At 36.9% G+C, this 16,639-nt stretch overlaps 1 protein-coding gene across 15 annotated transcripts in view; it reads left to right on the top strand.

Annotated features, from left to right (window-relative positions):
• otofa (otoferlin a) overlaps window positions 1–16,639 on the top strand; it is a 103,345-nt gene that overhangs the window by 44,741 nt on the left and 41,965 nt on the right. For all 15 annotated transcript variants that reach the window (XM_065256807.2, XM_065256804.2, XM_065256806.2 and 12 more), the window contains exons 4-5: window positions 4,830–4,929; window positions 7,463–7,659. In XM_065256807.2, the coding sequence (XP_065112879.1) occupies window positions 4,830–4,929; window positions 7,463–7,659 (297 nt within the window). The remainder of the gene's footprint in view (window positions 1–4,829; window positions 4,930–7,462; window positions 7,660–16,639) is intronic.

Raw genomic sequence — 16,639 nt, 5'->3', positions numbered from 1 at the left:
GTTGAATAGAGTATAAAAAACGGTCCGAGAACCAGAATCGGAAATTGAATCGAGAATCGAAATCGAATCGATTTGGTAGCTTGTGAATCGAAATTGAATCGATCTGGAAAATCTGAATCGATACCCAGCCCTAGTATTATTACAATAAGATCCCCTTCTGGCATCATAATGACCTAATTTTTCACATGCTTGCAGAGAATAGTTTACCAAAACTTAGTTACTGGGTCGTTTTCACATTTTCTAGGTTGACAGAAGCACTGGGGACCCAATTATAGCACTTAAACAGGGAAAAAGTCAGATTTCCCACCAGCCATTTTTTGAAAAGTTGCCCACTTTTCTCATTTTCACAAAATGCCTTCCAGGAAAATTTTCTTCTAAAATATACAAACATACAAATATATCAAATAAAAAAACAAACCCTCTGCTTTCAAACAAACACTACACAAACAAACCAAAAAATGGGGAAAAACACGTTTCAACCTATCTATATTTTTTCTCTGCTTATAAACTCTTAAATATGGTTATTTTTATTTAAATATTTAGAGAACTTTTAAGAATTTGTTAGAGATCAGATTCAGAATGATTATCAAAACATACACAGAGTTTAAAATGAGTAAATAACGTTTTGGCTTTAGTTTTTTTCATAAATTTGGTATGTGCGCTATCTAGTGGATAATCACTGTATTGCAGATTAACATGAAAATTCATCAGGAACACTTTTTTATGCAAAAAAATAAAAAATTGTCTCTTAATTGACAAGATAACTCGTCAATGGCGGGGAAAGAGTAAATGCATGCTGTAAAAATGTTGTTCATTGTCAATTTATGATGCCTAATAAATTACCTAGTGATAATGAAATTGAACTTTATTGTAAAGCTTAACCATGATTTATTTTAATTATTTAAATGAGATCTTTTTAAATGAAGTTAACCTTTTCATTAAAATAATGTCACCATGCAAAAAGATCAAGACTTTATTTGCTTCAATTAGATTTTCTATAGATTTTGAGGTGAAGTTGTCCCAAACATGATAGTATTTGTGAAACTGACATTTTTATGGGTAACTTCCGTTTTTTTTTTTCTGAAAGAGTGCTGTGGCATGTTTCCACTCAGTGCTTTCCTACAGAGGTGGTAGATGGCTTCTAGCAGTAAACAGGCTTCTAGCTGTTCACCACTTAGTGTCAATTTTGCCCTGACAAGGTGTGACATGCCTGCCGATGCAGTGTGCGTGTGTATAGTTAATTTTCTGCCATTTTATTAGGATGAGTCAGATGTTAGATTGCCATGGCTATTTATAAGTCCACTGTCGTGATCACTTCAGTAAGGGTCTGATGCCTCTTCTAATCTAAGTCAGTTCCATTTCAATTCGTCTGATTGCATAGATGTGACCGAGTAAATGGAGAACTGAACTAAGTGACAGTACCTTGCTGAAAAGACCAGCTTTTATTTTTTTTATGCCCACAACAATATTTATAGGCCCTGAAATGCCTGGTATGGACACTAGCATCACAACAAATGCAATGCTGGACTTATAAACAGCACAAGATTTTTATTAAGATTGCTATAATAATTGAATTTTGGTGTGCGATGAATGACTGCTGCCTTGTTTTGTGTTTTACAAACCAATTTGAGTGACATCGAGATTATACCCATCATTAATAATCTATCTAAGTTACACCCATGAATAGAGGCATTTACATTTGGCAGATTCGAAGTATATTCAAAGTATACATTTTATCAGGTGTGACTCAAATCCGCAACTTTTGTGCTGCTAATGTAATCCTCTGCCAAATGAGCTATAGGAACAATGTGAATGATTATGTGCATCTGCTATAAATAATTAAAGTGTCACTGTAACATATGTCACCCATGCAGCTCATTTGTTTGTTAGTTACAGATGTAATTTATATCCACGCTATGCATTGCATGGCTGATCACAGCAACAAACATCATGTGATATCCCGATCTTTGCAAACCCAGATGACACCAGGTGTGAGATACATTGTTTTAAGGAGCAGAACAATGCGAAGCTTAGAAACCAAGTCTGCTTTGTGTCAGACTCTGAGGTTATACATTAGAGATGAGCGTGGACATAGGGACTTGGTGACAGTAAGCAATGATGTAGGATTGACAAATAATCAAATCAGCCCTGTTGGTTAACCACTGTACTAAATATTTGGAAATATGCTGATATCAACTTACATTGGAATAAACAACGTGAATCCCCAACAGAAAATATTATAGCATATGGAAATGACAAACATAGTATGTCTCCAATGAGATATGTCAGATTTTGACAGATTTGTCTTTAGTGCATACACACACACACACACACATACACACACACAGTTAGCAAGACAGTTGAGAATTTTGTGCCTATGACCTCTTCAACAAAAGAGTGCAGACCTGACAAGGCAGGGCGCAGTAAATTATGGAGCAGATGAAAGTCAATTGTCTGTTTGTTTAGAGGATCAATAATGTATGTGGAGTCTTTAGAAAGGTTGATCGAGAGTCATAACCTGATCCAGGATCTGTGAATTATTCACCCATGGATGCATGCACACTGTATTCCTGTCCACAGTCAGTCACAATGCCATCATTTCACCACAGACAGACATGTATCAATCACACTGAGGCCTTTATTTCCGTTTCTCACTGGATGAACAATGGTGCTGAGACTTTATCTTCACATGCTGATAAATCTGTTGCTTAGAGGCAAGTGCTATAAGCTTAAACCATAAAACGGTTGGATATGTTATTTATTAAATTCTTAGAAAGTGTGTATAGGACACAAGATAAAGTAAAATTTACTTTATCTTGTGTCCTATACACACTTTCTAAGAATTTGATAATCTTGTGTCCTATACACACTTTCTAAGAATTTGATAAATAACATATCCAACCGTTTTAATGTTTGTAATGTTACTGGTGGATTTCTTGGCATTTTTGTATTTTTCTGTTGTCAGATAATAATATATGCATATTAATGTGATATTAATCTTTTGTATCTCCTCAATAATTTTTCATAATGTAATCCTGTCTGTGAAATGGTTAAAGTCTCACTAGGGCGGTTTTTCGGACAAGGTTAAGGTTAAGCCAGGACTATGCCTTTGTTAAATTAGGACATTTAAGTTGTTTTTACAAACTCTGGCAAGAAGTATCAACTGAGATTGGAAAAATACTTGGAGAGGAATTAGATTTTTCATTTATTACGTTGTACCTAGGAAAAATTCCTAAAACTGTCCTAAAAAGTGGCAAATATTTGTTAAAAATACTCTTGGCAAGCAGCCGTACACTGCAAAAAATGATGTGTTAATTTTCAATACATTGTGTGTGTCATGCCATTTAAGGTGTTATTTCATGTTAAAATAAATGAAAGGGCCAACACAAATTGTGTTAAAAACAGTGACGGGAGTAACGGGTTACAAAGTCATTTCGTTACTGTAATTCCACTACTTTTAGCAGTAATTAACATGTAACGAAGTATTATTTATTTAAATCAAGTAACGCAGTTAAGGCCGTTTCACATGGTACGTGGCAACCGCGAGTGTTTAGTTCTTTTTCAATAGGAGACGTGCGGAAAGCGGTAAAACGGGGGCTGTTACAGAGGTGAAGCGGAGTTGGTCCTCACACCTTGCTCGTGCACCCAAAATCCTATTCCTTCTCCGGACATGGTACTTCATGACAGGCGCCGTTGAAGATAAACATATTTGCACTAAATGCTGCACAAAACGCTTCCAATACAAGAGAAAAGCTGAAGCCGCGCGGCGATTTTGCCGCTTACCGCGTACCGTGTGAAACGGCCATTACAATTACTGAAATTTAAATGAGTTGGTTACTAATTTTCAGTAATTGTTACTGCGTTACTTGATTTAAAAAAAAAAATACTTACATGTTAATTACCGCTAAAAGAAGTGGAATTACAGTAACGGAATTACTTTGTAACCCGTTACTTCCATCACTGTTTTTAACACAACTTGTGTTGGCCCTTTCATTTATTTTAACATGAAATAATGCCTTAAATGGCATGACACACACAATGTGTAAAAATTGAACACATCATTTTTTGCAGTGTAAAGCCATAACATGCAAATGGATGCTGGTTGATCCTCCAACAATAGACTAGTGGTTGGAAATTGTAAATGAAGTGTACCGTATGGAAAGTATATATACTTTCTCTGTAAGACTTGAGTTGGAAATTTTATTAGAAATTGGGATAAATGGATTATGCACATCTACCACTGAGTGTGATATAGTAATTTAATCATTGTAAAAATGCTCCCTTTTGTTTACCCATGATGACCCTTTTATTTGTCTTATTTTATTAATCTTATTTTATTCCTTTTTCCCTCTTGGATCAGTGTGTGTTCTTTGTTTTCAATAAAAAAAAAAGTATATAAAAAAAGTTGTTTTTACAACCGTAGCTGACAGAAAACAATACTGGTGTGCATCTTGAGACAAAACAATGGCACTGATATCTGTTAAGATATAAAATAAGAGAGCTCAAACATGCATTTTAGTTTGAAAAAGGACTTCAGCAAGCTGGGCTTTCATAGCAAGGGTCACAAATGTCCTTAAAGAACTCAAAATCTCAATGCTATGAATTCAAATCTGCCCTAATTGTGACAAAAACCAACTGTATGAAGTTTTTGTTAAATTAAAAGATGTTTATCTGCAAAACAGTTACATATGTTTTATTTGCCTACAGAAGTCCATGATATTCCTATGAGCCCTGCCACACTTACAATCCTGTGCAGTCATCTAGATGAGAAAGAGCAGTCTTAGATTATTATTGAACACAACTGCATGACTGATTTCTGTTATTTCCAGATTGATCGGCACCTTTTGCATGGTCCTGCAGAAGGTTGTAGAGGAGGGTCACCTGGAGGTGTCTGACACTCTTATAGACGACAACAACACAGCCATACAGGTGAGACATTAAGATCAGTGTCCATACATGTGTCTGTGTGTAGTTTACATGTGTACAGTACTGTGCAAAAGTTTTAGGCCACTATCACCAGCTTTATTGTTTTAGCAAAGTTTTAATGTCCATCCATATTTATTTTTCACTTTTTTAAGATACAAACAGAAACTACAGGAAATGTGCACAAAATTAAATTTTCTGAATTAAATGTCTTCTTCAGGCATCAGTCAGTATTTAGTGTTACTTCTCTTGGCATGAAACATATCTTGAGCTTTTTTGAGGAGACTGAAGTCGTGGGGCTCTATTTTAACGATCTGAAACGCAAGTGCGAAGCGCAACGCGCAAGTGACTTTGTGGGCGGATCTTGGGCGCTGTTGCTATTTTCCCGGCGTGAGAAATAACTCTTGCGCCGGGCGCAAATCAATAAGAGGTTGGTCTGAAGTAGGTTCATTATTCAAAGGTGTGGTTTGGGCGTAACGTCAAATAAACCAATCAGAACGCTAGCCAACATTCCCTTTAAACGCAAGGGCGCAAGTTCCATGGCGGGTTGCTATTATTATGACGGATTTACCAGGCGCACGCCAGGAGCGGTTTACAGCCGAGGAGACCCACGTTCTTGTACGGGGGAATCCCACGCTTGCCAGCATAAATCGGGCACGCCGTGTAACGGGAGGTGGATCTGCCTCAGGACTTGACGCCAGCAGAGGACATCGCTGCGTCCACCCTCACCGCTGAAAGGGTTTGGGGGCTTTGAAATCGGACCCAAGAAACGCAAGCAAGGTCCAACCCCAAAGTACTCTTACAAATCAAGTTCATATACATTAAGGTTTCTTATGAAAACATTTTAACTATTATTTACATAAAATTAACGTAATACAGCCACACAACAAAGTTATGAAAATATTTTAATCGTTATTTGCATGAGAATAAATAAAAAATATCACCACAATGCTCACCACTATGATTCCCCTTATCTCGTGTATTAATATTTTTAAGTGTAACAATTTATGATTTGCAAAAATAACTGTTGCATCTGTGTAGATTAGATAAGCAAAGTGTATGCGCGTTGTGCACGCTATACATTATGGTCAAGCATGCGCCCTTAAAATAGCATAATGAACCACGCGCAACGCGCCACTGACTTTAGACTAGTTTTTTTTGGTTAGTAGCGCAATTGTTTTTTGAAACTGCAAAATAGCATAAGAGATGGTTTGCGCCGCAACACGCCTCCTTTTTGCGCTGAACCGCCCAGGGAGCGCAAGTTCATTCCCTAGTTTGCTGACGTGCATCTGTGGAGGGAAAAACCCCGCTGTGCGCCGGCGCAAAATACGAATGATACATGCGTCACTGACAAAGTCAATTGCGCTGGGTGCAAGATAGGGCCCGTGAAGTCATTCGATTAGAATTAGAATTTAGGATTTAATTTCATTTAAGTTTAAGACATCCTGCTATTGCTCAAGTGGAAGGAGAGTTTACCCCTAAATACTTGACACTTCAGCTTATACTTTTATACTTTTTTTAATACTACATACACATTTCCAGTATTTTTTTGTTGTATTCTCATAAAGAAACTGAGAAATAATTATATATGATCACTATACATTTGCAAAAACAACAAATCTAATGGTAGCATTGTGCCCTAAGACTTTTTATTTTTATTTTTGGTCAGCTAAACTACATCTATACTTGCGTTTCACTATAGGGTCCGGTTTTGCAGAACTTGCAGAAAAACTGTTGTTGTCATGGTTACATGTCTGCTTGAAGGCTATAAGCGAAAATTCCGATTTTTTCTCCCTCTCTCTGATACCCACTATCATACATGGTGTGAATTTTATAGGTTCTCCCTCATGCTAATGAACAACTGCTGTTTAATGAAGAAAATGTCACAGTGGTGTTATATTAAAATAATTGTATTCCTTTAATTTTTTGTCTCCTGCGAAGCTGCTTATTTCTACAATATAGCTGCAGATTTTGAGTCAAGGTCTCACAAGCAAGCAATTTATCACTCACTCATAACTGAATGATAAACCACCAAACAAGGTTAAGTCAACGCTGGAGTCTGTATCTATGAAATATGCAGTTTTTTTCATTTGTTTTCCAGGACAGTGAGGCGATGCTTCCCTAAACTTGTAAATTAAGTGTAAATTAAACTATGCCTGGGAAAATTCAAACGGAGAGGAGCCATGCATCATACAGTTTAATGAAATTTATTACCAAGAAGTTATTTTAGGAGAAACAAATTCACGGTTTTCCCTCCCATGCACTATTGTCACGGTTGTTGTGCTGGCAGGTGTATGAAGGAGCCCAGACAGAAGAAGATGAAAATTAAACTCACTTTAAGGATATCCACATAAAACAAAACACACACAACTAAAATAATCCATGTGCTAGAGAACCCACTAACATCAGCTATACAATAACATAAGGCAGTGTTATAAAAACATGACACCAAAGTGAACAATGAAAAACCATGGAAAGGGGTTAATAAACACGCTAATTAACTAAAGATATTAACCTTTTAAATATTTATTTTTTCCAGACAACTATTTTCATAGAAATCAAATATCAGACCATGGATGGAAGTGTGAAGGTGTGGAATGATGGGGAATTCCTTGATGTTCCAGATGACCCTGATGGAACCTTCCAGTTTGAGACAGACAGTCTGCTCTCTGGACGTAGCCAGAGCTCGGCAACGTCACCTGGCCGATCGATCCATGGTATTCCCACATTTCGCAAGTGAGTGCATCATCTCAACCAATCATCATCAATGTGTTCATCCTTACTGATCATGACCACCATTATCACAATTGCCTTCATCATCACCATTCTCCATATCCAGTGGTCCAGAAAACTGATGATAGTATGATTTAAAGGTCACGTTCTTCCTGATCCCATTTTTTTTTACTTTAGTTAGTGTGTAATGTTGCTGTTAGAGCATAAATAATACCTGCAAAATAATAAAGCTCAAAGTCGGCCGGTTTTGGACTACAGCCCTCTAATTCCTGATTGAATGTTGTCAATATAAGAGTTTTTGACTAAACTACGCCCACAGGAATACGTCAGTCACCAGCTTTGGCTCAAACAGCTATGCTAAGCTAAGCTGCTGTCGAATCACAATACACTAAACAAACTACACAATCAGAACTCGATATGTATTTCTGAAGGAGTTACTTCATAGAACAAGGAAGACATCAGCCTGTTTTAGGACAGTGAAAGCAGCGGTATAGAGATAAGTAAATTGTGTGGAAAAATACTGCGTTTTTTACATGTGAAACATGAACACGTTATATTGCGCATCAAAGTTTCAAAAACACGGGAAGAACGGGACCTTCAATTTTATCTTTTTAACAGACAATCTTATTAGCAAATCATTTTCACTGTGAGTAGATTTTTGCTGAGTAATGGGGTTGTGGGCGACTTTATGCTGAATAATGTGTAGGATGTATTGATTTTTCACTAAACCTTCCAGTCATCAAACTGCATCTGATCTATAAGTGATAACCATATAGGGTTTGTGTACAGCATTGTCTGTTATAGTCTGAGCGTGGGCAGTTGTGTTGTGTTGTAGGGGTAGTTATGTTTTTATGGATATGTTAAGATGTTTATGAATGATTAGACTAGTGAAAAATCTATATCACTGTAGGTAAGCCATCTCTTTCATTATGGTCCTACCTATGCTGCCAGTTTCCACAATTCAAATGCTATACTGTTCATGTTGCCTCTGGTTATTGGCTAGCTTCTTCAGGTAGGCAAAAAATATGTTTTAGGATTAATAAAGTAAACTGATTTGAAAGAAATGAAGAAGAAAAAGAATCAAGGAATAGACAATACACAGCATTCCCCTGGGTAGTCTTGAGTTGTTCAGCTGGTAAAGTTTACTGTAATGCTAGCAATGGCAAGGTCATGAGTTTGAATCCCATAGAAATCTGAATATAGCACTGGATAAAAGCATCTACCAAATGCATTTTGTACTTTATAATGAGTTAGAATTGATGAAAGCTTAACAGCTTTTTGACTAGGTTGTCAAACATATGTACACATTCACACAAGAAAATGTATCTTAGTTTCTTTCATCTCTTAAGAGTGCATGCACTAATTTAGTCCTTATTTACTGTACTGTAGTTGCTGTGGTAACCGGGAATAAGCCAGGTAAAAAAGATGAGAAAAGAGCTAAATAACTGTCTTTTCATGGTATAGGGAATTTTTGAGCTTAGACCTTTGACTATCTGTTAATACAGTAGATATATGATTTTATTTTGAATATAGTAGTTGTAATCTGAATACAGTTAAGCGTGTTGTTTTGCCTAGAGCTGATTTAGTTTTCTACAGCATTCAAGAAATTAGCAGTAAAAATGCACTATTTGTTTCTAAGAGGCAGAATGATACTGGTCATAAAAACACAAATTGTTTGTCTGGTCATAATTAAGACATATTGGTCATATTAGAAAATTAGAATATTAATGGTGTATTACCTTTTCATCAGGGTAATATAGTAATGCTAATTGAGTTAAGTTTAATGGGCACCTATTATGCAAAATACACTTTTACAAATAGTTTGGACATAAATGTGTGTTGGCAGTGTGTGAACACAACCACCTTACTATGAAAAAATCCACCCATTCTTCCTTTTTAATCCCAATTGTTGGGGATTTACAGTTAAGACCCGTTGATCAGTGATGATGATAAATGAATACCAGAAGTCAGAGATGAAATTAATAGAAGAAATTTTACTGAAGAGAATTCTTTGCAGTTCACTCAGCAGAAGTCAGCCGCAACACTCAGCAAGGAGTTCGTAAGCCGCTTTGCCCATACATTACAATACAGAAGTATTTGTACACAAACAGAGATAATAAAACTACGTCATTATGTCAAATGTCATGATTCTGACTTCCACGCATGGACATCCAGTTCAGAGCACATCTTTGAATGATGAATATGACAGCAAGCAGTCTGAGTTTAGGCACAGAATGACCTGTGAAGGCCACAGTTCATACCATCTTTAGTCCAACCTTCCTCAGAGCACTGGTTGTTTGGGAAGTATAATAAAAACATTATGACAAGAAGTGCTTTCTCACAGAAAGCACAGTTATATTTATGTGGCAGGAAGTAATTGTTACTTGTGAGTTTTAACATTGAGAAACATGCTTATTTCTTAAGAATGAATAATTTACTGAAATTACTTTTCAAAAATAGTTTTCAAAAAGTATTCAAAATAATTTAGGGATATGATGAAGAGGAGGCAGATATCAGGAAACCACTCAAATGTATGTGTTTTAAAACTAATGCAACCGGTTTACTTAAATGGTTTGAGTTGAGTTAACTTTTAGGTTTTACAGTGTGCACCATTAAACCAAAACAGTCTCATTAGACATGCAGTTCTGAATCTCTTGTTAATGTGACATCACATAAATAAGGCCCCGCACTCGGCCACGGATTGACAGTCCTGCACTGCTATAGTTTCCTCAGCAAGTTGTACTCTGTCCGCCATATCTCAATAGTGAGATACCATTGTGTCAGACTGTATTCACAGATCTCTTTTAACTGAAAGCACTCACTGTTTCTTGGTAAGGGAGTGAGGAGCAGTAGCTCATTTGCTTTTTAAAGTACAGACATGAAAACTGCGCATTTTTGCTCCCATCCAAGTAATTGGAATTTTGGACATGCAATAAAAAAATATGTGTGAGGTAATTTTGAGCTGAGACTTTACAGACACACTCTAGGCACACCTGACACTTTATTGCATCTTTTAAAAATTTGCTTCTCTGTGTAAAAAGTGTGTGTGCGGGTTGCGCGTGCGGGTGCTCGCGTGTGTGTGTGTGTGTGTGTGTGTGCATGTCTGTTGTACAGCTGAAATTTCTAGAATCCTGCAGGGTTTAGGCTGCAGATCTGAAGTCAGTTCTCTAATGACTAGACCCCTCCCGCATCCTCTGCTCTCCCCAAACACATCTTTTCTTTAGCTCAGTCTCCATTTATTTCTCCTTTTCCACTTAACCCCTACAGAATCATGAGTTTGCTAATTATGCATTTAATGTCACCAAAGATATTTTACTTTATAACTGACCTTGATTCCTGTTGACAGAGATACCCATTATTATATTCATAAATTTGAAGTTTGAAGTTGTCAAAAGACTTAATCATAATGAAGCTTAAACTGTAAAACATGCGTTACATATTAATATATTTTACAGTCTAATGTGCATGTAAATTTTTTACCAATATGAGTCAAATTAGCTTTTTTGTTGCTTTTTTTTAACCCCGCTGTTACTTTCAAATTTTAGCAACACTTTCATTGTTTGTGGTCAAATGGACCCTAAATAGTTAAATATATGCTAAATAACTTAAAATGTAAAATAAAATTGAAGGAAAAAACATAACTATTTTTATTTTTTATATACATAAATTGTTCATTTAATAGATTCATTTCTATGACTACTATTTTTAATTTTTTATCTTTTGTAGCACATACATTTTGTGTATATTTAGTAAAAAAAGTAGTAATGAAAATAATATATAACATTTATAAAAAACACTCATTAGATGAGTTTTACAGGAACATTGTGTGTACTGTATGCAGGGCCGGATTATCCGTAAACGGGATTGGGCGAGTGCCCTCAGGCACCAGGCAATGGGGGGCACCAAGGACTCCAGACTGCGACCAAAGTGTTTTTTACAAGTATGCGCGCATGTGCGGGAACCCGTTACAAATAAATGGGATTTGCTATCGGGTTTTAACCGCTCATTTGCACGACGCATTAATTGTTTAATGTCACCATGCGCTCAGTTGAGTCTACCGATGGGTCTACGCAGCCCGAAAAATGTCAACACATCTCACTCAAAACCGCGAGAAGACGCACCCGCGCGGGTTTAAAATTAGACAATGCAGAGATGAGAGATAAAGATAGTGGGAGAACTTTTTGCCTACATTAACACCAAAAACATTGTAGATGAGAATAAAAGTATACATTAGTATAGTATTTATATTACCATGCCACTCATCTCATTACAATGTGCTATCTGGATATAACTTATTGTATATGTATGTATGTATCTTATGCCTAGAATTAGTTAAGGGGATTATGCTTATTTGGTTCATAACTTCCTATTCTGAAAGTTTCATCAATTGTGCTTAATGCCATGTGCAGCAACTGCATAAAGTTAAGTCTGTTTAGTATTTTTCAGTAATTGAGTTATTTTGGGAAAATTTAAATAATTGCATTGCAGGCTGATTTAACGTGTGCCCTAAATTTTCTGCTGGCGCTCCTAAAAGTTTTAATTGGGGGCTACAGTGCTATAATAACAAAAAAGTTAGTCTGGAGCCCTAAATAACTAGATAGTTTTTTTTGGGGGGGGGGCACTTCGAATGTGGGCACACTGGGGCACTACACTGTGTTGATTTGAGATGGCAGTAGCTGGTTTAAACCGGTCTTCCCAGTCTGGCAAAGCTGGTCAAGCTGGTGGGTCAGCTGGTCTTCTAATTCTAATTCTGGTCTTCTAATTCTTTTAATTGCAAACAGATATAAATGTGGGATGTATTAAGCATTGCATGTGTTCCAGCATTTTTTTTTGGGTTCTGTTTATGGTCATTGTGCAAACCACCTGCATTGCTGACCATTTTGAAAAAGCTTTTGATGTTCTGCATGTTAACGAGAACATCCACATTCATCCTCTATCAGCCTTTTTCTGTGCAACATCATTAACATATAGACAACATGGTATGTTTAGCATTGGCTTTCATGCTTGAACAAATCAGAATTGAATGTTCATATTTCAGAGAGATCAATGTGGACTGTGAGGTTCTGATCAGGCTGTTGCTTGTAAAGTGAACTCCATTATAGTTTTATTCACTAGTGGAGCTTGATGCAATGACAGGCAGAAGCTTGCAGTGACATGAAACATTAAAGAACATTTTTACTCCCATGCTTCTGCATTTCTCCAGTGGTTCAATGATTTTGCTGTCAGATGTTCTGCCTCTTTTTATCTTCTCTTCACTTTTCTCGCATAAAACTGTTACTTTGTTCCCCCACTCACACGGATTTTAAACTTAGGGCGTAAAAAGCACTCGTTCAACAATTAATTAGTTTAATAGCGTCAGAGTCATTAAACAGATCTGTGCTTCATATTAAAATTGAGCTTTTCATTTTAAAGTAAGAGCACTCTAGTGTATCCATGCATCTGTTGAATAATGTTCAAGCTGTCTAAGTGTTTAATTTATACCCGTTGTATAATACACCCAATTTAATCTGTGCCATTTTCCATGCATTGTCATCGTGTGTTTCAGACAGAAGAAGAGAAATGTCATTTATTCTGTAGTTCTAGCCAGTGAAACTTACCTCAGTCACCAAGGTCTCCCAAACAGTCCAGATAAATAATTTATCATCTGTGCTTCGGTGCTTTTCACTGCATTCCATTATTATCTGTTTGTATTCATTGTTGGGGATTTATTCATATTTATTCATGTTGAGGAATGGCCAGAGCTAGAACACGGGACTTTTCATGGACATAAGTGATGCTTTGTGTTAGTGTTGACATTTGTGAAAATAGTAATCATTTTATACCAATAAATAATACCAATAAAGGTATTCAAAAACATACCCAAACACATATACTTAAAGGAGCAAAGTCATACATTCGCCTCATTGCTAAATTATTAGGACTTAAATTCTTCTGTGGAAAGCAAGCAGAAAAATCATTAAGAGGGGTGTGCACACCAAAGCTTTTAAACGTGGCTGAAAACGCCAGACGGACCCAGACTGCCAGCTTTTTTCAGATGAGCGCTTTGGTTGCTGTGATACTTTTGCTTTGTTTTCAGTCGTTAAACCATAAATATATATAATAAAGGCTAGATGTCTCTCCCGCGCTACTGGCCAATTGAGTGGAGCCTCTGCATTTGGCGGCCATCTTACCACAGGGCGCTTGCTCACTCGTAGCATTGTGTTTAATGGAGCATGTACTTTTAAATGACCATTATGAAGGTAATTTAGCGCCTAAAAGATTTGCATACGCAGGATAAATTTGTAAGAATGTACTTGATATTGCAAGTGTAAAATACATTTGCATGTGCAAAAACAGTTTTGTAAAGGTGTAAATCAAGTTGCAAGCGTAAGAAAAACAAGTTTTGATACATTCTACTGTTAATTGTAAGTGTAATTCATGTCTTGTAAAACTGAAACTTCATATTTACGCTAAATAAGTATGAACTGTATGCATCTGATCTCAGTTTTTCCGCGCTTACACTTTTGGCACGGTTTTTGCTGAAATACTGCCAAAAGCATTGAAAGTCTGCAAACAGTGGTGTGTAATCAAAAACACAGTTTCAGAAACTGCAAATATGAATTAATCGCGCATAATCTGTCTCTAATCTAAACTATTTCCTGAAATAACCCGACATCTACTGGTCCCTCTGCGCTTGCAGTTTTGTCACGATTCTTTCACTGATTTGAGTTTGCAAGCGCGTAAATATGAAGTTTCAGTTTTACAAGACATGAATTACACTTACGACTAACCATAGAATGTTGCAAAACTTGGTTTCTTACGCTTGCAACTTGATTTACACCTTTACAAAACAGTTTTTGCACGTGCAAATTTATTTTACGCTTGCAATGTCAAGTACATTCTTAAAAATTTTATCCTGCGCATGCAAATCTTTTAGGCGCTAAATTACCTTCATAGACCATTTCATGCAAAATTTTCGACCGAAATTGAGCAAGTTATGGTCATTTTAAAAGTACCTGCACCATTAAACACAATGCTACGAGTGAGTGAGCTGTCTGAGGTAAGATGGCCGCCAGGTGATGACGTTAGAGACTCAACCGTAACACATTTAGCCTTTATTATACATATCTATGCGTTAAACGATGTGCCGGTTGTTGTGATGTTTATCCCGCCCTTCCTCCACTGTGATTGGACAGCCGTGTGAGAACTGACATGGACGAGCTGAGCTTCTCACCCAAAGTTTTTCAACTCTTGGTGCTCAGCGATGAGCACGGACAAACAGCTCAGCGCCGGCTTGCAGCGTGGAAACCAAAGGCCAGCTGCTGGATTTTTTGAAAAGTGCAGAGCTTCCATTAGAAACAATTGAAAACATATGACAGCCGCGGGCGTAAAAGCTTTGGTGTGCATGTCCCCAAAGAGTGTCAATGCTTCTTTATTCTATAGAAAATAAGTAAATTGGGACTGTGCAATACAATATCATGAGTAAATAATTACAAAACTTGGACTGATTTAAGCAGACAAAACATTTTTGGTGAGCTATTCATTTAAGAATTGATAGAATAATGGAAAGTGTGTTTCCTGGCCAGCACAAAGAAAAAGATAAGGTTTGCTGGATGCAGTGATGAACTAATTATTTAGCAGTTTGTGTGAATTTGTGTTGTCGAACCCACCTCAAGTGGGTCTCAAATTGGCAATTGCTCTGGCATGTAAGCTTGGTGCTCTAACAAGGAGGCTAAAGCCTTCTAGCATATTTTTTTTGGGGGGGTGTTACTTACTGTACAGCTCTCACACACTTACTGGCTATTTGAGCGTAGTTGGACGCTTGAACATTTTGAGTTTACTCGTTAACGTGGTGTGAATATCCGCCAAAGTTTAGATTTTTCAACTCCCGCGGCAACACCCAATTTGCACTTACTGCGCCGCAGGATGCCTATTCGCGTCTTTGCATTGACTTAACATGTAAATCACTCACACTTGCCGCCTCTTCCACGTCTGGTGTGAATGCCACATAAGGATGCTGACTGTAAGGAAGAAACAAAATCTCATCAGTGAAAGAATATCTGGGTAGAGTTGTTAAAGCAGTCAAACATACCATACCATAACATACCAACTTTTTTTTACTAAGCACTTTACGACAACCAAAGTTGACCAAAGTGCTCTACAGAAAAAATAAACATGTACAATTAATAACCACACAATAAAAGCATTCAAAGTAAAAAATTAAATCAAGTTAATAAAGTCGACATCTTACTGGGTGTCAAAAGCCAAAGAGAAAAGATGGGTTTTAAGAAGAGTTTTAAAAACAGATAAAGAAGAGGCCTGCTTAACATGCAAAGGCAGATCTTTTCCATAGCTTAGGGGCAGACACAGCAAAACCCTTACGAAAATTAACCATGGTTATATTGTAGTAAAAGTGTAGTAACCATGGTTTTTTGGTGTATTGATTACTATCAGCAAAACCATGGTTTAACTACACTAACTATGGTTTAACTATGGTTTTTGAAAACCATGATTGTCAAAACCATGGTTATTTTGTAGTTACTATGGTTTTACTACAGTAACCATGGTTTTTTGGTTTTAACTGTAGTAAAACCATGGTTAATTTTTGTAAGGGAAAGCACGGTCCCCTCTGAGCTTACACTTAGTTTTCGGCACAGTCAGGAGCAGCTGATCATCTTACCTGAGAGAGCGGACTGGTTTATAAGAGTGTATAAGCTCAGAGAGGTATGGCGGGGCAAGACAATTTTGATTTAAAAACAAATAACAGAATTTTAAAATGGATCCTAAATTGAATAGGCAGCCAGTGTGATAAGAAACATGCCTTCGGTGTGAAAGACCCGGGTTCGAATCCACTGCGATACACCATTGTGTCCCTGAGCAAGACACTTAACCCCTAGTTGCTCCAGAGGCGTGCGACCTCTAACATATATATAACATGTGTAAGTCGCTTTGGATAAAAGCATCAGCTAAATGAATTTATGTAAATAAATGTTTACGTGTGCCC

Source organism: Paramisgurnus dabryanus, chromosome 12 (genome assembly GCF_030506205.2).
Source record: "Paramisgurnus dabryanus chromosome 12, PD_genome_1.1, whole genome shotgun sequence".
Classification (NCBI taxonomy): Eukaryota; Metazoa; Chordata; class Actinopteri; order Cypriniformes; family Cobitidae; genus Paramisgurnus; species Paramisgurnus dabryanus.
This window is presented reverse-complemented; position numbering and strand designations above follow the sequence as displayed.